Source organism: Haemaphysalis longicornis, unplaced genomic scaffold, assembly GCF_048455015.1.
Source record: "Haemaphysalis longicornis isolate Haplotype H1 unplaced genomic scaffold, Haemaphysalis longicornis Haplotype H1 scaffold_1, whole genome shotgun sequence".
Taxonomy (NCBI): domain Eukaryota; kingdom Metazoa; phylum Arthropoda; class Arachnida; order Ixodida; family Ixodidae; genus Haemaphysalis; species Haemaphysalis longicornis.
In genome coordinates, this window is record NW_027526203.1 from 228,809,629 (window position 1) to 228,834,240 (window position 24,612).

At 46.6% G+C, this 24,612-nt stretch overlaps 1 protein-coding gene across 1 annotated transcript in view; it reads right to left on the reverse strand.

Annotated features, from left to right (window-relative positions):
• The window catches only part of LOC144158063 (nose resistant to fluoxetine protein 6-like), a 62,080-nt gene that overhangs the window by 8,976 nt on the left and 28,492 nt on the right, over window positions 1-24,612 (reverse strand). The window contains exons 5-12 of the mRNA XM_077688731.1: window positions 20,385-20,551; window positions 17,716-17,809; window positions 17,129-17,215; window positions 12,198-12,363; window positions 7,564-7,646; window positions 6,989-7,111; window positions 4,835-4,955; window positions 2,533-2,722 (exon numbers count right to left, since the gene is read on the reverse strand). Coding sequence (XP_077544857.1) covers window positions 2,533-2,722; window positions 4,835-4,955; window positions 6,989-7,111; window positions 7,564-7,646; window positions 12,198-12,363; window positions 17,129-17,215; window positions 17,716-17,809; window positions 20,385-20,551 — 1,031 coding nt within the window. The remainder of the gene's footprint in view (window positions 1-2,532; window positions 2,723-4,834; window positions 4,956-6,988; window positions 7,112-7,563; window positions 7,647-12,197; window positions 12,364-17,128; window positions 17,216-17,715; window positions 17,810-20,384; window positions 20,552-24,612) is intronic.

Consider the following 24,612-nt stretch of genomic DNA (forward strand, 5'->3'; position numbering starts at 1 on the left):
CGGGTGAGCTTTTCCTGCTTCAGGATTTATTCGATTAAGTGTCAATTACATTTTTTCTTCGTTTTAAGGTATGTGTGTGTCATCATCTGAATAGAAGAAAGGAAACCTGATTTGGATTAGTTACGCGCCGCTGAAAAACACTCAAGCCGGACTGAATAGGGGGGGAGGGAGACTGGGGCTGCTAATTGTCGGTCCTCTTCCAACACATTTTCTTTGGGGCATCAGCAGCCACTCATCCCATCGCTCCTGCATTTCCTACGTCTCATGCTGCCTCGAACTTTGTTCGCTGCCCTTTCACTCACCATCTCCTACTCTTTAGCAGAAAAGAACAATTCATTCATCTTTCCTAAGAGCGCGCACACACGAAGACTTTGCCTTAGTCTTCGTGTGTGCGCGCTGTTAGGGAAGATGAATAAGTACCAACTCGCCCAATTGTCGGTCCTTTTGAAGAACAATTCACCAGGTCACTCTCCAAAGTAAGCTCCGCGGGACAATCGTGCTATCCCAGATGTTCTCCTGTTACACACGGCCTAGAGCGAAACGCCATGTCGCCAGCAGGCCTTGTACCGCCATCTCAGTGCAACTGTGCGGGTGACCTGTTTTAACTCGCGAACGATTGACGCAAGTACGATTTCCGCTTTAAACGTAATTTTAAATGAAAGCCGATTTTTTGGTGCCCCGAACAACCTAGAACTTTTTAATCACGAAATTTGCAGAACTCATAGATGCATAAAAACAAAATTTATTTTTTCGAAATGCTGACCATGACTTGTTTAGAACGCGCAAAACTGTAAGCAGTATGCGATCGTGCCAAGGTATGATCGCGGCTAGGTATCCCACCTATAATGCTACGCCACATTGAACATTATCATCTCAGTCACTCACCCTAAAACGTCCCCGCAGGGCGTCTTCACCACAATGCTTCAGAATGACCAATCGATGTGGCCCAGTGTGCAAATTCGACCAATTACGTGGCCGAGCATTATATTTGAATGAAAATGGGCATCCCCGCAGGGATATTGAGCAATCCAAAACGCCATTCAAGCTTTGTGGGCTGTTCCTGCGTACATCGATTTTTTTAGTCATATCATATCTTTGGCTTCGCCATTCGCCGAATTCGCACACTAGGCCGCTTCGATTGGTCATTCTGAAGAATTGTGGTGAAGACGCCCTATGGCGACTTCTTGCAGTGCAGAGCACTGGTGCCATGGCTAGCCTATACAAGTAGCCGTTTCATCACTTCTGTTTCTGAAAGATATTTATGTGCACAAATAGAAGGCACACTAACCCACGACGCTTATTTGCGTACATGCATGTTTGTTTGCGCACTTTGGTTGCGAACTTTGCTGTTCGTGTCAGTCTAGCATTCGGAGTGAATCCCGATGGGCTGGAAACAGACGACCCGGTGTGATGCAGCGCAAGCAAGGTGAGGCGTCGGTTCCTCTGCGTGTCATTGCTAAGAGCACTCCCAAGTGTAAATACTTCACGACTGAACATTTTTAAAATGAACACGAAATGAAAATTTTACAACGTGCACAACTCAGCACTCTGTGCCAGGTCTGCGCCTTACCGCGATTTGAACGCGCTAGTGTAAATCGCGTTAAAGCGCCAAATATAGTGGTTAAATATAAAAATATTTCAAATACAAGATAACACTCCGACTTTTGTCTTTGTGGCTGTTCAGTGTCACTGCGTCCTGTTTCCCGCTGACCCAGGAGGTTTATGATACGCAACGGGATACAAAGTAATGTCACACTAGGGAGAAGTTCAGCTGCGAAACGTAATTATACTGTTACTCATACGCACAAATGCCAAAACAAATAAACCTGAACGCCACTGCGAAGGGTACGCTTTCGAACGCAGCGTGTGGGTTTAAGTTATGACCAGACGGTTCGCAACTCTGGAAAAAAAAAATCACGCCATATCCACGGAATGAATGATGATAAGTGGGGCGGAGCTCGAGAGGGGGAGATCATCGGTAACCGTAACTCTCCCGTGAAAGTTCGCCCATTACACCATTAAGAAAGACGTAAGACTGTGTGCGTACATTGTACAAATCAACTTTTATTTTCGGAGTCAATGCTTCCAGGACCAGACCTGGTGAAAGACCCCGCGCCATCGAGGACTACCCCGCACCTCCATCACAATTTGTCACGTAGGATGGGACACAACGGTAAAGAAAGAACTTTTATTTAGGGCGAACTTGTGCCCGAACAAGACGAGAGGAAACGAGCAAAGGTCCTTGCGTCTCGTTCGATCTCCGAGAACGACTGCCTGCGTTCGTGGCGTGATCTCTTGCGTGATCTCCCCCTCGCAGTGCACGTGCGCTCGCGCCTCCGTTGGCGAACACAGACAAGCTCGCGCTCCCGGTGCCGAGTTTGCGCTGCCGGTTGCAGCCGGTTCTTGCGCGTGCAACGCGGCACACTTTGCGACATCTCCGAAAGCATGCGGTGGTCACGTACCACGAGACACAAGGGATGGACAGACCCATGGCTTTAGGAGCTTCACCCCTAAAAGGTAAACGCAGCTCACCACCTCGTCCCGTCGAGCACGCCAGCGTGGTCCAAGCGAGGAACAACGACCAGAGGACGCGGTCGAAGAATGCCGTGAGCAGCTTTCCGGCCTCCGAGGTAGGCACTGGGTGTTTGTACCACGCGTGCTTCATGAAGACACAGCACAAGGCGGAACACGAGGCCACACACCAGCCGATCACCTGCACAGCCTGAATTCAAAAGAGATGGGATTCACAGTGCTGCAGCGTTTCGTGTATGCCGAAAGATTACCCGTACCCATAAGAATTCCTCGTGATAGCGAGTGTGAAAGCAGTAGTGTCCAGCTTCTGAACACAGAAGCTGGTATTACGGGCGCCGAAATAGCACCTTGGATCTCTGGTGACTGCTGCGCCTATGGGTGAGACAGTGGCGTGAGGGCAAAGATAGACGCAGTGCGTCCTCAAGTCGTGTCCTCTTATTATCATTGTCATCATTTCCCCTTTTCATGTTTTGCTTCCCTCGGTTGCTGCGACTGAGGCATTTGGCAACCACCCTTCTTAAGCCTATATCAAGGCTTAAATTAGGAAGACGTAAGGTTGATTTTTGCAACTTCCATGCAAGGTATAACCCACTATGCGAAAAGCCATGGTGACCGGTTGACGATATTAGAGCTGAAAGAGTAATGTTAGGCCTAAAGTCAGGTTTCAGATGATTCTGCATAATGGCGATACTGTAACGCGCCAAGCAAATATTTCATATTGTGGAAACGTATTTTGCTCCTTGCTTGATGGCTACTTCTGTAATGAGCATGTTGAACTTACCCACGTACGGCTCAATGCATGTCCCTAACACATATCTAAGTCAATAGCCGCCACTAAATGACTAGGTCTAGTTTTAGTTATCCACAGCCATTAAGCCGTAACAAAGTTTATCCTGAGTGCGAGTTTACCGTCAGCTATATCTAATCATTTTCGATGTAAGTGTTTTGCGGCGAGTCCATAGTAGGTGCATCCAGGTGGCTGTAAAAACTTTCTAAATTGAATTGCACGCATATACGTTGTCTAATATAACTTGGCTTCACAGTATAGCATTATTTGCCCTCTTATTTCTTGAATGCCGCTCGTGCAATTCCCCCTAGATAATTTACCACTTCGTTGAGTGTAGAGGCTGTGTACTTCCGGGGCGTTCTGCAGTGGTCTTCAAAAAAAGATATACACGCCACTCCTTACAGTACTATATTCTTGCCTGTCCCTTCAAAATTGCGTGAAACACATGTGAAAGTACCAGGGCAAGATCGATTGCTGTTTTCCTAGGAGAAAGAAATTGCTGGCTCACAATTGCTTCTATGCATCGGGGCTATGCAAAAGCCAGCACCAGAGCGTTCTTGACAACCCGCTTCATGCAGAAAACGTTGCCGCCGATCAAAGCTAGATGCTAGATTTCAGTCACCTTACGCTTCGGAAAGAGTACGGAGGAACTTTACCTTGGTGTATATGTAAAATCTCTCGGATCTTGTTTCTCTCGGTCAAAGGAAGGCCGGAAGTGTACGCGTGTCAGCAAGGACATCTCATGCCACAGTGGGCTCATAAAACTCGTTAAGTATTCAAGAGAAAATGTAAACTAAGTGCGCTGCAGAAATCACTCCCGATTCTGCTTGATTGTACTCCAGCATAATGACCACTTGTTGCCATTCCAAAGGCAGTGCAAGACCATGACAATCCGCAGTGTATGATTTGACACGAAAACACAAAAAATGTGACTTTCGTTGTGGCAATAAATGTCTCTTAATCCCCACTATTCCTGAAAGCGAATCTCTTGCGCACACCGATTATACATTGAGGGTTGCCTGTGGAACCATAGCGACGGAACTTGTTCGAGTGTAGTAAGGAAGCCATTTTTAGAGCTTTCGCCGCCACGCATAGCTTCGTGTATGGGACCGATGTGGTAGTTTCAAACCAGCGGCACTTAGAGATGTTCTGACATAGCAGTGGAGCTGAAATGTTTATTAGACGACCGAAGCGGTAACACCACTGAAAAAATGGCAGCCAATAAAGCGCATGCCACACTTCTCACATACACGGGTTCTGTTGTGGAGAAGCATTGCAAAAACGGCCGCAAGAAGCTTTTCTCCATTTACAACGCGAAAGGAACGCTTCGACAATGCCATGATTAAAAATGGCCCACTTGTTTATAGCAGCGACGCTCTCATGTTAGGCACCTGGTCTTCTTTACAATAATGCTGCAGCCGCTTCACAGAAAAAAAAAATATGTGGACGGATGACGCCTGCAATATGCAATGGCGCAGATATCATATTAGCATAATACCAAATGGCAAGACTTACCCTTGGTGCTTTGCGTTGTTGGAAGTCGTTCATGACGAGAAAGGTTATGCATCCGCTAAAGTAGCATATTGCATGGCAGAAAGGCCGGATATAGTATTCATTGGCGGTACGGATGACCACTCTGTGAGAGACAGAAGGTAAGCAGGCATAAAGCCAGAAAATAAGTGTCGTCGCTCAGGACACCGCTTCAGGAAAAAACTCTGGACCAAGAATGCAGTTTTAGCAATTAAACTTCATGATATTTTTTGTAATGGCACAGGAGTCCACTAGGCTGAGCAAACGTAAACCTGTCGCGCTTAACACAAGCTTTCTCCGTGAGAGATTTCATTTCATCTATTACATCAGCAGCATGTTAACTACAAATGTTTTCGCGATGCTTCCTGTCAACTTATCCGTTGCTGCAGACACTTTCGTATAATTACAACTGCTGCACAATTATGATGTCATCAATCGGCGGCTCGCTCGAGCTGCTACATCCTTCTTAATCACCATTAAAGCATGCCATCTCCACCGTCGCCGTTCTCTGCACGGAAGTGTTTGGTCCTACAACTTATGTTCCCACAGTTGTCTTGATCTTTACATTTCCCCCATGCGACTCGCTTCAGCTTCTACAACGGTGTAGATGGCACTGAGCGGATGGAGCGATTCACGCCTAGCGAGCTACTGGCCCTACTGTTGAGTCGCCGAACACTATGTAATTCTGGCTTGCGGGAATGAAAAGTTGATGGCGATGCAAAAAGCACGGCAGTAGCACCGACTGCTACCGCTCTTAACGGGTTTCGAAGATGGGCTTCTCGCACGCAGTGTAATTCCGCTAGTGACCTATTTTACCGTAAGATGTCAGGGGTGAGGGCCTGAATTTTTGCTTGATAGGGTCATTTTATTCTTGTGCCCCTCTTCTCGCATGTACACGTAGCAAACGGAAGCACTGATGACTAAATCTGTATTGACTATTGTAAAACAAAAAAATAAACATTTACGTAAAGTTCTTTACAGACACAAACAAATAAGCTGATGTCCAAGCACTGGTACTTGAACTGATGTGAAGCGTATATAAAAGTAAAAGCGGAAGTTTACAGTAAATGCATATTAAACATGAATAGGAATATTCAGCCTTTACGATAAGCATTTAACACAGTATTTTATACTGTTTTAGAATAACAAATTTCGTACTTAACGCGTTCAAATGCCCAAACGCCGCGAACTAACATAAAAATATTAGGCTAAGCTATGAATCACGATTGCGGTCATTGTCTCCTACTGAGGAGCTTGAAACGTTCCAAACAAAATTTGAAACGTTCCCTGCGTGCGCCAAGATGTTTTAAGTAGGCTTCGCATGCGACACAAAAACAGACATTCGTTAATGCATTCGACACGGAAACGGATATTCGTTAATGCAAAGAGTACCTCAGGTCACCTTCGCCAGGGTTCTAATGCCGTAATTTGGTCACGTGAATTACTTGTGTAATAGCCCAAAGAGCTGCGGTTTACTTGCGATGCGTGCATGGTATCGATATTTTGTTATATTTAGTAATATTTTAAAACTATGGCACTCCTCAGAAATATTTTTCCCATATACGGTCTCTTTTCATGTAGAAGTTGTCCTCACAACCAGTTCCGTCATTGGCAAGATTGGTTGCTTTTATTTGCAATAATATTCCTTATGACGTGCAGTGAGGTATACTGGGGTAAAGGTTTCTGCACTGGTTAAGCTGAAGCTTTAATTTAAATAATAGAGTGACAGTTGTAATAAATTCATTGCAGGTACATTGACGGATCTCTAAAAATGCGTAAACATCTCGCCCCCCTCCCTCAGAAACTTGAGGCTCGGCCCTATCTGCAAACCTGGCTCCGGTTTCCTATTTTTCCCCTCCAGAGGCAGGTGGCCAGCCGCTCTTCGGCTTGACGTAATCCTGGGAACGTCGCCAGCGTTGCGATGTCAGTTCTCTCTTTCATTGAAGGCAGCTCGCTGCACGCGCTGTCTCCATTCTATCGTTCTGTGCTCTGCTGTCGCTCGATTCCACACATCGACGCCTAATATCGACACATTGACGGGAGAACACGCCATTATGTTCCTTAGGCACAGTTCACATACAAAGAGACCCGCTTAGGTACGATGCTTCCGAAGTGCATGTCTGGTAGAGGTTTACTTACTGTGGCGACTGGGTGGGAAAGACGATAAATGGAGTCATCTGGGTGCCCGCCAATGTCCAAGTCGCTATAGCAGAACCCAGCAGAGACAGCAGGGTGAATGCTCCAATAGCCAGCCTGGGTCGGCTGTGAAGCACACGATGCACATGTCATAGCGGGAAAATAATGAAGAAAACTTCTTTTTGATTGCTCTCATACGGTACCTTAAACTGAGACACAGGAAGCTCATCTGCTTAATACCTGTGGCGGTTACTGTCTGTTTCTACATATATGTTCTGGTGTTTGCTGCGGCATTAAATTGGTTGGCCATTAACATCATGTCGTTTGGGATTGCTTATCGACACTACAGTTGAAGCTACGGCTGTCACGAACCTTCAAATCGAACCCCTGGCAAGTTGGAAGGCACGCTGGTCTGTGCAAGTTAGAGAGCACTGTGACCCTTCGTATTTATGGCGATCGCAGTACAAGAGAAACGTACACTTTTACATGAGATCCCCCCCAAGTAATTCTAGTGCATGCTGCCGAATAATTTAGCTCATAAGTATACTTTTTCGGCTGATAGGAAGGGGTAGGCTCACCTCTTTAGCAGTAGCAGGGTTGGCAAAGCAACTAAGAATAACTGGTAGTCTGCCGAAAGGTACCACATATGAACGAGTACATGCTGAAACAGAAATACAATAAGCCCCTGCAGCCACTGGACATTTTTCACATCACGAATTCTTTTTATAAACTACAACACGCCGAAACAAGCCACAAACAGCGAATATCTTCCAAAAACTCACAAAAATGTTTTTTACCGCAAGTCCGCAAGTAATTCCGTGATTACAGAATCTAAAAGACGGCATTATCGTCTAAAACGTGATAGCGGCGTCTTACTGCGGCAAACTGGTCCGTTACTATAGGCAATAAGCTCAGAAGGTTCGTGCGGCACTGTGTCCGCACGTGTGGACTGCAGTTTTTTCTCTAATCTGCGGAAGACAGCCATTAAATACCCTGCGGAGACAAATTCGTACAATTAGCATTGGTGCTGGCAGGTAATGATCTTTAGAGGATCGTGAATGCGTTAGCTAACTGAAACTACGGGACGATTCCCGCGCATACACGACAACAGTTATTCAACACTTAATTTGCATTCTTCCCAAATCATGCCAAGCATTTTAACAGCGGAGCTGTAGTTACTGGCCGTAAGTTCGCGGTTTCTGCGTGCCGAAAACTCCCCGCAAGGAATGTTATCGCGTAAGCGTCGCGCAGATGTCGCATTACCCACTATACAACGGAATGACACGTGATAGCGGCCGCCGCAACACCCGAGAGGAGCGTGCGCATGCGCTCAGTATCGTAGGAGAGCCCTTCGCGCGGGAGGTCGAATCGTCATGCGCATGCGCTCAGTATTGTACAAGAAACCGCACGCAACGTGGCAGCGTCTTCGCAGTTCTCGTCATGGCCCCGCCATAGATAGTTCGAATAGCCGAGGAAGAGGCCGCGAACCGAAAGGCACGGCGTGCTACTGAAACTATGTGTCTATCAATGCTCACCTACAACAGCTTCGCGATTCAAACGTTGCGCATAAGTGCAAGCTTCCCTAGATTTTTTTTAGCTAATGTCACCATTTATTTATGGTTTTCTGCTCATGGGATTTCACAGACCCGCACATTTGCATGGTGCGCCGAAAAGCCATATTTTGTTTGTATCCGTCTCATATTGATTGATTGATTGATTGATTGATTGATTGATTGATTGATTGATTGATTGATTGATTGATTGATTGATTGATTGATTGATTGTGGGGTTCAACGCGCCGACGCCACGCAGGCGATGAGCCGTAGGCTCCGGATCAATTTTGTCCACCTGGTGATCTTTAAAGGAGCCAAGAAGAGAAAACACAAGTTTGGTTCATTCGAAAGATTGCCTCGTTAGAGCCATAATGACACCACTTATAACGCAAACTTCGCTCAAATAAGCTACATAATTAGGAAAAAAGGAAATGACCATGCGACCCACCAGCTCATTTTCCGCAACAGAAGCTATGATGTCACTCGAGAATGCTCTGCGATTGGCGGAGGCCGGCAAAAGCAAACGCATGTTAGGCAGGGCTTACAGTTTGCATAGCGAGCTAAATGCCCGTGAAACATACTGCACATTCTTTTTGTGACAAAGAACGGTGGAGTAAACGGTTGAAGTTCCGAACAAACACGCAAGCGTGTGCGCTAATGCGTACGAAACTATACCGCCGGCCGAGCTCGACATCTCGCCGTCGCGCAGACGAATTTTCGGGTTCGAGGCTCTTAGGGGCCAACGAACCATCCCAGCACGCACAGCCGCGACCTTGCTTGGTATCGTAATCCCTTCAGAGGAGGTTTGCCGTCATATCGCCAACCAGCAAAGGTAAAAATAGAAACGAGGGGAGTAAGGAACAGAAAGCAGCGACGAGAGTGACAGTCGTCGCAGTTTCGGAATGGTGTTGGCTTGCTGCTATTGTTAGGAGCTCGTTTCCAGTTTACAACCACTCAAAACTTCAGTTTGTTCGAGTACTTCACAATGAAATTTCGTTGCTACGTTTTGAAACTCCCATGTAGTACGGGCAAATCGTCGAGGGAGTGCGACATCCCCGGTGAGGAGATCTCCTTTCATGTGCTGCCCAACGACGAACCTCGGCGAAGCAAGTGGCTGCGTTTTCTGAACTTTGCAAACGGAGGAGAAAGAGAGCTAAAGGAAGTACGAGTGTGCTCGCTTCATTCCCGAGGAAGTGATTACGGCAGGGACCCTTACGTTAGCTCACTCGTGGGACATGCTGGCGCTCGTCGCCGACTTCGTCAAAGCGCTCTGACCTTGGGGGGAAAAAATGCCGTAAACACCGCGCATTGACGCTCGTATCTTTCTGGTCGAAGCAGAGAGCTCGCGCGAACGGCTTTCCATACACGACACCAGCCAACTGGCATAAGCGATACTGCTACTGAAATTGAAATATTATTAACCGTAATAAAAATACGGAAATACGGCACAAACGGACCAGTCTGTATTCGTCGTCGCGACGGGGCTGACGAGGCAGCGGTGCCGACGGCAGGGCGTTCGTCTGTTGTGGCTATCGCGGAATGGTCGCTTTCCCGTCCACCGCGTATCCCACAACTCTTGCCGCTCGTGCACTTAGAAGCATTGAGCGTTCAAGTGGTGTGAGGTTAAATGCAAGCCCGAGCTCCTCGGCGAGAGTTTTGTTCTCCGGATCAGGCGATTCCATGACTAGGTCTGCGGGTGCACTAGGTTTTACTAGTATTTTTAAAATGGCCGCCGTCTCGGTCGACTCCCGCGTGTGGGTGGTATATGGAGTCGACATACTAAGTATCTGTTTCATGGACCGGCTCGTATGACGCCATTGTTCACGACACGGAATGTGCAATTTTAGCGGGAGATTTAAAATTTTGGCTTAAATTGCCTTATTTCTCAGTGAATAAATCATCATTTGCTTCCGGGAAATCGCTTGGGGTGCTATGAAACACCTAATCTTTCGAATAAAACAAACTTTTGTTTTCTCTTCATGGCTCCTTTAACGTGCGCGGAAATCTCGTAGACATGGGCGTTTTTGCTTTTCACCTATGTCAGAAAAGCGGTCGCCGCACCCGGGAATCTAACCCACTACCTCGTGCTCAGCAGCGCAGCGCCTTAGCCACTGGGCCCCCTCGGCGGAAATCCGTCTTATATTGCGTGTTGCTTTGAGAAAATACTCTTATTTTTTTTTAACAGGTTAAACACAAAGAATTCAAACAAGCAGTTAACACCGCTTATATGTAAGAATGCCAGAGCATTACATTTCAGTTTGAAGCTACGCGACGCTGAGCCTAATAGTAGGTCCGTTGTTATTATGTCATCCCCTGTTGCGACAATGTCTTCGTCATAAGAGTTACTCATTTCTGTTTTGCAATATTCGCGTCCCAATGGTTGCGGAGCTGATGGCTGGTGGTGGTTTGAGCCGCAGCGAGCTTCTGCGTCTTTGCTCGCGGTGTGACTTTTTTGTGTTCGCTTATATCTCCTTCTGAGGCGTATTTCTGACGGAGACCACGCCTGCTAGCTGCCGCTGAGGCGTACGCTTCCTAGCCCATCGCAACAGAGACAGCACCGACAGCAGAAACGGGTCCCGTGGTGCGATTTCGTCCTCTCGTTACCACCATCCAGATAGTTTTTCGAAGCCGTGATTTCTTTGTTCTCCCCGTTACTATCGCTCGGAGGCTTGGCCAGTTGCCCTTGTTATCCCTGCATTTACCTGAGTATGCAAACGTACTTTGCTGTATTGTAATTAAATGCTCAAATTCCCCCTGTTGCTGTTGGCCTTCAGTAGTGCGATTGTGTCCTCTGATTGCCACTATCAAGATGCTTTTCCAATTTCGTCGGCTGCTTCAATTTTCATATTTGCCTTTGTGAGCCAAACTCATACGCTATTAGTGTAAACGTGCTTTGCTAATTTTGTGAATAACACCGATAAATTACTCCACTAAGCCTCAGTACGTGTCTCTAATACATGTTTCTCAGCCTAAAGCCACCACGCATTCACTAGGTCCGCACTGAAGCCAAGGATCGGCCAAAGTGTAGTTGCGGCGAGGTCCAACTAACATTAGGCACGCCCCACATTGAAGACCAAGAAGCGAATTCGCCCCGTCTTCTTTTATTTGCTGTTGTTTTCGTTGCGCCACAGGCCAATTTTGTAACCATTGTTCGGTCACGCGGACGCCAGATTTTCGTGTAATCGGTTATTTAATGCTTTCGTATTGAAACACCCGTCCGGTCACGAGCTTTCAACGCTGGTTAAAGATGCCGACAAGGTCTAAGGTAATCACTTTTCCTTTATTACAGTGCGCCTCATTATATGGTTGTGGGTTCGCCTAGTAAGACACCAATGCTCTCTTTTCAACTCGTTACAGCACTAAGACTCAACTCTCGGTCTTGCACTGTTGTTTTAGTTGGCACCTGAACCTAAAGCAAGCTATGCTTGAGCAGGCCCAGGCATAGCCTGCTGCTTTTAAAACTTATAAATTGGGCGCTGCCAAAACCTAGGACAGGTGGACGCGAAAACTGAGCGAAATCCGACGACAACGCGATCTTGAAAGGACAGACTAAAAGCTCATAAAGGCGGTAGTCGTGTCATGACTGGTTGTTAAGGCGACACAAAATACCGTCACACGTATTGCGCACAACCCTCGCCAAAACATTGCGCAATGGTTACCTTCTCATCCAAGATGAAAAAATTTCTGATCTGGAGAAGTAGATGCCACCAGTGTTCGGCGATTTCGGCATCAAATTTCTGGAAAAAAGCCTTGGCGTCTGGCCCATTCACGAAGAGTCGAGATATGCAAAGGCAGATGACGACGAAAACGAGTGGGATGCACGTTCTGCACAGACAAAAAAAAGTGCAACGAAAATGATGATGCGGAGCCTTCCGTACAAGCACAAATTTATTATGCAGCTTTTTTGTACCAAATAACTGAACTCTTGATTAATTATAGCGAAAATAACTCTTTATGTTGTACATAATCAGATACTGTATTGCTGGACACGCGGATCTTCACATGCGTCCTAGCAAGGTTGCTTTATTTTGACACATCATAAATGAAAATGTCGTATTCGAATCGAACGTAAAAACGTTTTTATCAGTCTGGCAATCTCACAATTGTACACTAAACTGGGACTATGCAGTAGCGAAGACAAAAAAGGTCAAATTTTTGTAACACCTCATAAAAGCCACCACTGCAAATATATTCGCTTCTTTTTGTCTTGAAAGTTCGTCGAGCGCATGAAGTGCAGCGTTGTATCTGTTACTGAAACGTAACTAAATTGTTTACTCGTTATCTTCAAACAAAAAGGACGCGGTTTTGATCTACCTCAACCCCGAAATGAGAGCAGCGTGTTCCCGTTACCAAAACAGTAACGTTACTTTCTCGCTAATTTTTTTTTTCTCCCAAATTTTATATACCATTAACCCTATGCATAACTGCAATGTTAAAACAAACTAATGCACCTCTCCGTCTAACTGCGATGATGGTTGAACGCGAAGCATACTCGTGATGGATTCATTGGTTGGCCAACCAAACACCGCGAGTATGCGCAACTATGGAGCTACGCACCACTTTTCTAGAATAGCCACTGCAACTCTCGCGTGGGTGCTCCGTAGGCCTAACGTTTGGGTTTTGGGTGTACGGCGCGAATCGATACCTGCTGCTTGGCGTTCGCTTCGATCATTGCGGATAGACACTACCGTTGCACACTTAGGTTCGCTTCCAGACACGGGAAGCATATTTAGTGCACAAGCACTTTGGTGACCGCTACTGAGGTTTGGTGGTGGCGATGGCGACGGCCATGGCGTTGTAACCGAGCGAGCGAAGGCAGAAAGAAAACGGCGCAGTAAATATGGCGAATGTGTGCGGGGAGGACAGCGTGGTCAGGCCGCACGAGACGCTCGTCGAAGCGACTGGCGAAATTCTGAGAGGGAGGGCAGCACGCGCTGCTATGGCGCCATCTCTCTCACTGACTCCCCCTCACACTTTCGCCAGGCGCTACTACTCCGTGCGTGGCTCATCCGAACCACGTGACATATGCGCGGGTGGTTCAAACACGACTTGCAAGAGCATGGTCGCCGGCGGTGGTGACGCACCGCTGTGCGTTCTCTGATCAAGTGAGCACTCCCTGAGAAGCACCATATATGCACCGTGACCGAGGCGACTGCAGTTTCTATCAACCAATCCCATCAAGGGATGACATGATGGAAACTGTTGTCTGGGAGCATACCTCAGCAAAACGGCGGCACTGGGTCACACTCGCACAGAAAAATATATTTTTCCTCCCGCACTTACTCACAATCACGCTCTCCCGTCGCCGTCACCACTGTCACTCACTCACACTCGCCACTCGTTCTCACGCTCACATCTCGCGGTCATCACTCCCACTCGCTCGTGCTCACGCTCACCTCTTGCCGTCACCACTCGCACTCACTCCCGCTAACGCTTACTCACCCTCACCGCTTGTACGCACTCGCACTCACTCTCACCCGTCTCCATCACTACTCGCACTCACTCGTGCTCACCACTCGTCGTCACCACCCGCACGCGAGTGTGCGCAGCAGTCCCTCTAATAGCGTGACACGGAAAAGTATTGTTTGCAATACGGCGTCACTTCATCCAAATCATGTTTCTAAATCAACACGCCACCAGAGAGTTAATTGCACGATGCCCCATAGCAGGAGTGCAGTGGAGACACACCCTAGGCTAAAAGCAATACAGAGTTTTAGTATAGCGGAAAGCACCACATTAGCGCGCCCATAGCGTTAGCGGGCACGCTAACCACCGCGTAACGAGGCGCTATCCGTTTGCGATTGCGGCGCGGAAACGTTAACGCCACAGCTAAAACGCTATACTAAAACTCTCTAATAGTTAACAACCATCACAGGGACCGGCTCCTGCGGCGAATAGCCAACAGCGAGGACAAGCGCACGAGTGGCGCTCACCAAGGTAAGCTCCGCAAACAGCGCGAGTAGCGCGAGTGCGCTCATGAGCGTTGAGTGGGGCTCAGCACTCGTGAGTGCTGATTTGGGCTCACCAGGTGCGGGTAGTAGCGGGGATCCCCACGAGTGGTGAGGGGGGCTCGCTGCGAGTGGCTCTCGCACTCACTAGCACTCGCACTCGCCGGCCTGGAACGATGGCGAGGCTCGCTCACCACTCACTGGTGAGTAGTGAATGGAGGGTGCGTGAGTGCACTCGTGAGGGAGCCTGCCGACCTATGCCTGGGAGTCATGTTGCAGGATCTGTCCTTTCAATTCTTCTGACACGCGGTGGGTCATTTCTCGGGCGAGCGCGTGTGCGCGCTCATTACGAGGAAGGAAGACATAGCAGCGGTCCGGATAATACGAATGAGCGGAAGCGTGGATACCGTATATTCTCTGATGGTACGCGCCCTCACTTTTCACCTTTGTGTCACTCTTAACCCTCCGTCGTAACCCTTTTGCCCCCCGGGACAATCCAGCGATTAGATGCTCTCACTTTTTGATGATGTGACGGTGTACCTGCATGGACGCAGATAATTGGCCTGGTTAGACATATACAGGCTCGCTGTAAAAATCCGTATTGTTTCCCTCTGCGAAGATGGCTAAAGAAATACCCCACCCCCTCCCCACGCACACACACATCCGAAATTTTTTCCAAGCAGTGTGTTGCGGGGTGCTATTGTTCGTTGAGGCAAAACTTCTCCCTTCCCGTAACTCATAATACCTCCCCCCCGCCTCCTCCCCGAAAAAAATTCTTGCTACGTCCCTGGTAGCAACCGATCGGTAGAGAAAACGAAGACGATAGCTAGTATAGCTGCCTTCCACAGTGTCATTATTTGTTTAATTTTGTGGAAATTCACCATCCTTGTTCAGTGAACAAAATTAGACAACCGATACCCCCGTGCCCTCAGTGTGTGCGCTGACATCTAGTGCATTATAAGCTGCATAGGTTGTGACCACCCGTACAGGCTTCCAGCGAAATTTGTAGGCTGCTTGTATTTCGAATGGAACGATGGTCAACGCAGGATCAATACATTGCCGCAGCAAAATGTAAATTTGGGCTACTTGGTCATCATACATACTTAGTGAAATGCGGAAAACTAGGACGAAAGCACGTAAGGGAGAGGACTAGCAGAACAGGTGCTACCCTGCTAGTGCTCTGCCTGGCCTGCTTTTATCATAGTTTTGCGCAGGCCAACAATTATACAATTCATTGCTGTAAAAAAATGGCAGCGCTCAGAGAGAAATCGAAGGCACGGAATTGACAGTAACGATTGGGGTAACTGTTACTGAAATAAAAAAAAGCTTGCAATCCAAAAAATCGCCCATCTAGTTTTCTTTAGCTGTATTCTAAGGAGTGGCGCTGAAATAGTCAACTGCCTTGTCGTGACGTAGGTAAAATTTAGTATACTTGAGAAAAATAGTCGCAGTTCTCGGTCATCGGCACCTACTCATATATTGCAGGAAGCCTTGCCGTAACAAATTGTACAGGGGCTCTGAAAATTTCATTAGGCGTATGGCATTAAGCATGCCTTTAATTGTGGCTGGAGAACAACCTTTCCTTTCCGTTGGACAATTCAGTTCGATGTTCTCGGAGTATTATTACACAGCGCAGCTGGGTGTGGAACGATCGCTTACAGAACTAGTCAGCTGCGCACTAGGCTCATTCGAGACTATATAAATGGTTTGTGACGGAGAACCTTCCAGAAATGATAATTGAAGCTTCTACATTGCCGGTGCCTTTCGCGTGCCATCTTAAACGATACCCGCAACTGGTGCTGTTCTAGGAATAAAGAAACCCTGCAAAAAAAAAACGATGCTTTTGACGGAAAGTAATAAAAATCGAATGCTGTTAGAAGATACGTCATGAGCACCATGCGTGGTGAATTTTTTATTATTTTAGCTTTGTCTCAGACAATGCGTATCAGGCAGGATTTTGGGGTATGTTAGACGTTCAATCATAGCGTTTCCTGTTATTGTATTTTTGATGGAATGCAACACTATGAGTTACTGGCGTGACTAAATTTTGTCGAAATAAAATATTCTGACCGAGGGTAACTAAACTCCTATTATGCTGCTTTTCTGCAGTGTCGACGTTCCGCAATTTAGTACAAAATGGGTAAGCAAATTCCAAGAGATACAATTTCCTTGTGCTTCGCTGATAAACAATGTTTCTTCACTCCCATATCTGTATGGTGTGCGGTATTCTTTTTTGTCACTTAGCTCAAAGCACTGTGTTTTATTATCCTTCCTTTCTGGACCAATGAAGTGATATGAACAGAAGTCAGTTATGGCTGCTTGAAATGAAACACTATGTTATACACAACCCGAGTAAAAAGAAAGTACTGAGCAAATTTTATGTTACATGTACATGTCCGACGTGCCTATTTGAAGCAATACTTGTTAACTGCAATATTAAAAATATAAGCTAAGGTGCGTGCGAATGGTATACGGTAAAAGGTTTTGGTACCATTGGCATTTTAATACATGTGGTACTAGCCTTTTGATATGCCTAAACGTACACTGACGACGCAGAGTGCTTTTTCACATTCTAGAGCATTTTATACATAGACATCATGTGCCTTACTCCACAGCGAACACCAAAGCGGAAAATTTCATACCTCACCAGCCTTCGGAGCGCACCGATTAGGAACACGAGGGGCCCATTGGTTCTTTGCTTCATTACGGTGAGGCATAGAAAGAACCCGCTGCAAGAAAACCGCAAGATAATTTGGCGCGTAACAAAACCAACCTGTAGTTACATTTCATCGCCAAATGAATGCATAAAACAATCAACTTGTAAACATTTGCATAAGATGTCAAATCGCCAATAAATTACACACAAAAGACCAATACAGTTTGTTTCATCTTCCCGTTTCCGTATGTTTTACCGAGTCGTAGCGTATGTTTTTCTCACGCACAAATTTATCTTTTAAAACTGATTTTACAGCTTCGAAATATTCCACTGACTTCTGTTCTTAATTCGTAAGTTGCTGATATCTGAGGAGCTAAGTGTAATTTCGTTTACCTGAAATCGAATTTTTTTGCATTGTGCATGAAAACAATTTTCCTTTGTTTTGCTTCAATTATCCAGTGGCTAGTGAGGTGTCTTGTCTGTGCATGTAACTCCAAATTCCTTTAATTATTGCCAACTGCTCTTCTATGTACAATAGACCTCCCCCCATTTCCCTCCTCAACGTGAACTTGCCTAAGGAAGAAGAACGTGTCGACACAGCTGAATCCGGCCGCCACCATCATGTTTGGCCAGTAGTCGACACCGATGAACATGTTGAGGATACGTGCTGCAAGAATATAAGAGCAGTTAGTCAGCGTGTTTTAGAATAAACCTGAAATCACTACTCTCAATGCGATTATTAAACTCATGTGCCATGGCTTTGGCGGGAAATCAGAAGACTTCACAAAAATATTTGTGATAGCCCCTGTCAGCCCTTAGCTATTCACCTTTCTTCCCGAGCGTGCAAATGGCGTCAACCACGTTTTTTGGCCTACTGCCTCCTCCCTTCTCCGTTAAAAATGCCAGAGCGTGACCTCAAAATTGCGCCTCAAATCACCGCGAACGCAAGCAGGCAGACAAAAGTGCGCCGGCCTGAGCTAGTTGTGAAACACTGTGTACCAACACTGCGCAAAAAAAAATTCGAAGAGGATCCTGCGAAGGCGATACAGCAGGCTTACAGCTACAACTGCTGAAGAATGGCTATGGGGTTATGGTTCTCTGGCAATATTTTACGTTAAACGTCCTAAATGTATCTCTTTAAACCAAGAAAAAAAATCCCAAGGGTGGACGTGAGCTTTGTGTGTGCGTCACAGTTCAGTTTTACCATGCAGTATGGTAAAATTGCCTCGCCATTTCCTGTCAGTACCTGTCGTCTACAGGCGTGCATGGGTCGAATGTTCGCCGCCATGGCTGTGGAGTAACAATGGCGGGCACTTATACTTCTGGTATTGCTGTTTCTTACAGCGGAGAAATCCACAAACTAAAACAGTTTCACTCTGACTCCAGGGCCCTAAATGTGGTAACAAATTTAGAATACAAAACCTGCAATATGTCTCCCGACCAGCGAACACCGAAGGGAAACCCTTATGGTTTATTTAACAAATTGGCGCATGTCTGTGCCCTAAGGGTGGTAACTTTTTGGTTGTTTGAATGTTAACTTTTGAGAGGGCAAACATTTTGGGAATAGAAATCTCACTTTGGTTTTCTTCTCGGGCTGCTACGTTGTAATTAGTATGGGGTGGTTTACCATATGAGTCATGTACGTTTATTATGTATTAAAAAAATTGGAGCAATCCACGTTGCAAAAGTGTTTCAACGCCTTTGGTTTTATATAGGGCTTGAGAAAGCAACATTTTATCAGTTTTGGAACTCCTACAAAACATACAACACCCAAAAAAGCTTTGGCCAGTACACCTCGGATGTGCGAGATAATCTGTGAATATGTAACACCGCACGAGTTCCGGAGTTGGCACTAAACAAAAAATACCGGTGCTTAGCGTTGGCCAATCCACCTCTTGGAATGTGCGCCGTTGCCTAGCTTTAACGAGGGGCGTAACAATGTGCCAAACTTCGTCAGGCTAAACGTCATTGGAATTCAAAGCGTGACGTTTGGCATAGTGTTAAGCCGTCGCATACCCGCAGCCCCACCTTCTGCGACGCAAGCACGAAATGAAAAACACTGTGGGTAACCGTTGGTTAATAAACCATTTCCGGTATGGGCTGTTGTGTGCCTTGATGATGATCATTTTGGGACTTCCACGGACGGAAAACAGAGTTCCAGGCTGGGAATTGATACCGCTAATGCGGTAAAAACGTGCTAGCCGAATGGCTGATTCCCTCCTTGAGATGCAGGTATACGCCTCGGTTAGATCCCCGGAACTTCTGAACAGAAATAACCGCTTTGCTTTTAAGATCTGTGCTCAGCCGCACGTGTGCCGTGATACTGGAGACGGCGGCATGGTGATGGAAGCATGGTATGCACACTTGGCGACATACTCAAGCCGCGAAATAGTAGCCCTTGTAATTAAAAGTTCACTGATTTCGCAGTAAAACACGGAGCCCCAGGATCAAGATATACAGCTATGTTTTCGCATCGTTATTTTCTTCTTTTCTTGTTGCGGGCTTTTGAACTGCACGTCAAAATTGGAGTGCAAAATCGGTCTTCACTAGCCATATGTGCGCTCCTTACTCCCAAGTAGTGTTATCCCCAAAATGTCGAGAAAAACTAGATTAGCGCAACCTTATTTTAAAAATGGCTCAACGGACGGGACGCTGACTGTTTCAAAGCACATGCTTTGCCAAACGATGGCATGTGATCTATACGTTTCACGTAGGCGCTTAAATTGCGGTTTTCTGGAAGTGTGTTAAAACGAACATGACTTTAAAGCAATTTTCGGGGTTGATGAAGAGAAGCATTTATCACAATGAGCTTCGAGCTATATCGATATTGAACGCACTTTTTGTCAAGCTCATTCGCATTAAGGGTAGGCTGTGAAACTGAACACAAATTATGCACAAATTTGCCGTGCCTATACCAGAGAAATACTAATCGGCAAGCTTCGGCAGCGAAGGTTTCAATACCAGTGCGAACGACAGACACCCGTCTGTACTCAGAAAATTTTGAGCTTTATGCAACTCAACCTTCCCGGTGCTTCAATTCGTCAAATGAGCGCTCAAATCGTAAAACCAGTGTTTTTTTGCGTTTGTCTATGCTAGGGGTCTGCCCTTCCCTAAAAAAGAGCAATTCCTTGGCGACTTTTCCTTCGAAACAGGGATCGACTTACTTTCGTTCTTCAGTCCTCACAAACTAACAAACACGTAAATTCAAGGCCACATACTATGCCAAGCATGGGAACACTTACACCACGTGTCTGACATGACTTGGTAGCAGTGGCCGAGCACAACAAAGGCCAGGCTGATGAAACGCATGCCGTGCACGAACCGAAGATCGTACTGGTACCGCCGGTTGCCTTCCGCATCCTTTAGCAATGTGTCGCTGTTGGCCGCCACCGAAAATACTGTGGCTATCCTGGTCAGAAAGACTGAAGGCACAAAAAGTGATTTAGCATTATTTCTCGCTTAAAAGGAATGCACCAGCGAGCTATTCCTAATGGCGGTTTTTTCTTAAGTTTGAATAACAAAACCCGTATAGCCAAGAAAACTATTAACCGTCAAGCGGAGGCTACATTCTGCAGTCGCAGGTGGTTCACGTTGTACCTTCTGTTATCTTAGGGTTAAATACTGCAAATGAAGCTCTGGTGGATTGTTTACCCAACGTTGACAAGAATAAAAAGGTGTTTGATCTCTGTACGAATGCAGTAGGTTCTGTGGAAGAAACAGGCATCATAACACCATGCTGCTTGTTGAAGTGATCAGTAAAACACAGTAACAAGGGATACTGCTAAAAGAAGACGCACATAAGGTTCGATGGGTGCGTGGGCTGGGCTGTCTCACTTCGTTGCAAATGTCGTCGAAAGACGATAATCTCTGCCATCCCTCGCACGTAAATGCCCCGCTTCTCTCCCCCGCCCGCCGCTCTCGCTCTTACCCTCTCGTCTCACTCCATCCACGATAAACACGGTGGAGGTTTCCTAAGGGCCACGAATCTGTGGCACGAGACACGGTGCGAATAACATTCTGCTGGCAGTGTCTGGGGTGCCTTCTTTCCTGTTCACATCCTGTGACGTGTTCTCTGCGCTCGCAGCGCTCCGCGAGGGCTTTTGGTAGTACAGTCAAACCCGACTATATCGAACCCGTTTACATCGAATTATCCCATATATCGAACAATTATGGTGCACTATAATGTTACCGGGAGAATATATAGCAAAAAGTACGGCTACATCGAACAAAAAAGGCAGCCGCAACCTATATATCGAACTTCGGCAGCGCAAGATTGCCCCCGAAGTTGGCTTTCCCGCGCGGCAGCTGGGCGAGCTGCCTACGCCTCCTCTCCCCGTTTGAAAAATCACTTAGCCCAAGCGCTCGCGCTCTCGCTCGCTCTGACAGCCACCCCCTGGAAATAGTGGTTGGACCACACTCTCCCGCTGTCTCGCCAGTCTCGCGCGGCGGGCTCTCTCTCCCCTCGCTTCTACGCATGCTTCCCTTTTCGTGTTTTCGCGGTTGACGATGCATCGGTACGCCTTGTTCATCTGTGTTCAACTGTGAGGACTCGACGAGTTCCACCCCGCCCCCATGTTCCGATGCTCTTCACGCGCTGAGCGTTCTTCGCCGCCACTGCGCGGTATTAGAAGGCTGTGGGCTCAGCTGTTTCGAGTCACTTGACAATGTTGAAAAGTGTGTGCTCAACAATGCTTCGAAAATGATGAAGCAAAAGAAGATCGGAGACTATTTCTCGCGCTAGTGTGCCCGCGGAGCATGTATCTTGCAAGTAAACAACAGTTAGTGATGAGGTACGTTCTGTGCATTGTCAAATTCTTTAAACATTATATATCGAATTATACGAAATATCGAACTTATAACCGTTTTTTGCGAGTTCGATATATCCGGGTTTGACTGTATTTTCGACTCATGCGGCATATAAACTTTCGCACGCATAACTCGCATGCTCATTCGAAATGCGCGCTCTTCAATCAGCCATAATAAAAACGGAACCGAGACCGGCCGATCTCGTTAAAAGGTGCTTCCACCCGCTGGTGTGCGACATTGCATATAGCCGTTAGGGTATACAGGGCGTACTCCTGAGTAATTTTTATTTCTCTGCGCCATAGGATAAACCAAACGTCGAACAAGCAGGCAAAAAGAGTAACATGCACAGTTGCGAGTCGGTAAAGAAAATGCAGGGGGGTTTGGTCTGGATGTATTTATCTGAGAGCGCAGACCATTCCAGAAGAACCCTATAGGATTGGGATCATTGTGGATTAAACCAAAATCATCGACGTGAGTGACGAGTGAGTTACGCTTTCTATCTACGAACTAAGCTAGCCTGCGGTGGTTTCACACCAAATGGAACAAGTGGAAACTCCAAAAAAAGTTAGGAATAAAATATCCACGCGCTGCTAAGCGGTGACAACAAAACATTAAAAACGCAGGCAACTTCGCGGCAATGTACCTGTGTATTTTTTGTAAGTATTTATCTGTAGCGCCTATTCAAATAACAAAATTTTTAAATGAACTGGACGTCCAAGACGGGTAGCACTTAAACGTATACATACAGGCAAACAACACCAGCCTCTTTTTCAGATGAAGCGAAGCATTCCACGGTGAACCTAAGTCTGCTCCCTTGCTTTGAAGGTAAAAGCCTGCCGATAAATATTAATAGCTTCTTTATTGCTGCATTGTATTTGCACCTATTTCTTCGCTTTCGTTTCTTTATCTTTTGGTGTGAATTACGCCGGCAAGCCAACTGGCATACGCCACAGCTTCCCTAGAGTCATGGTTCTGCGCGGCTGTTGTGTACCCGTTCTACTCACGTGCAATTAGTTTCGGGTGTCACGCGGCACGCACTCTTTTACAGCTTCTGCGTTTCTGAATCCCATTTTTTAGGAATTTTGGGAAGCGAGCCCATTGCCCCTCAAAGCTCCGGATTCCTGAATGATCCCCCAAGTGTGCATGTGCCTCCAAGAAAAGAGCAACTACGACAACAACTTTTGTACTACGCAGGCCACGTGGGGAGATAGCACAGTTGGTAAAGCACCAGGCCACTACTCTAGGGCCCGGGTGTTTTATTTACTCGTTGTAGATGCAGCCATTTTCTTGACCGGACAACTACAACAACTACAACAACACTGCTTTTTCGCAGAATGTGGCGCTTAAGGCTTTCGCCTTAACAACGCACGTTTGCATCCTGAGGCTCATTGCCGCTAGTGAAGTTTATCGCCTACTTGAAGCTGAATTAGTTTATTGAACGTACACCTAGACGTATGCAGTCGGGTGACCAATGCCTACACTTTACACAGTCTTCGAAGAATGAAAAAAAAAAGTCAGGAGGCGCTACACAGAAGGGAAAGATCAAAACTCACTGTGTTTCGCAGCGAATTTCGGCTTAGACTGCATGAAGAGGTGACAGCAGGTTCCAGTAAGAATGCAGGTGGCTAAAATGCACAAAAATGTCCTGCGGAACGAAATATTCACACATTCAAGACTTTTGCACTGCGTTCTTTAGCGGCCATCTGAAGGTGAGCTCGTATGAAAAAAAAAATTAGCAATACAGACATAAATTCCTTCTTTAAGGACCTAAAGTATTATAGTAAACCGTGTGTTACAAAAGTAACTTCCGCCTATTGAAGCAACGCACAACATTTCCGGCGCTACTACAGAGCAGGATTATTTTATTCCGTGTTTATTATTTTCATTTAAATTACATTATTTTGTAATTTTAAATTTTATTGTTACACATTACTATTAAATGTGCCGATAATACCAACCCCTTGCATGAGAACATGAAGTTTGTCGCTAATTGGCACCCGATAAACCACGCACTTTGCGGAGAGAGCGCCCCGGCTGGAAGGAGCATTGTGCCATTCTGCCCGTTTCCCGAATCCGGAGCCGACGCTTTCAGAATTCTCCAAACCTGCCCTTTCGGTCGGAAAGTAACACACTCCCGCTTTCCCGATTCATTCTGCGTGGTGGTAAGGATGGCACTAGGGTCTTCCGTTTGGAACAGCTTGACGAACTCGCCTCCGTGAACAAGAAGCCTGACCTTCTTCGCCTGACCTTCTTCGCCACGGCCCGTACCACAGCATAACAATACGACATGCTGCGTGAGCTTATTTTGAAATGCCAGCCTTCTCGCACACCCGCCTTCAGCCCACCAGCCTCCTCACACAACCACCGCACGGAAGGAAGTACCTCCTCCACTGGGGTGTAGTGTTGAAACCGGGTATTGTTTTCTTTGCCACCTACTCTGTGGCAATTAAGTCACAGTCCAGCTGCGAGACTTGTGCCTATCCCTACTGACCGCATCCCGCCGTCATAGCTTCTACACGTTCCACGGGTTGGAGTCGCAACTATCTGTCCGAGGTTTTTACCTGTGCAGCAGTTGCCCGGCAACAACGAGCCAGCGGGTACAGTTTTAAGTTAGAGCCGATAAGAGACCTCATAGTAATGTACCGTAATGGTGACAACAATGGT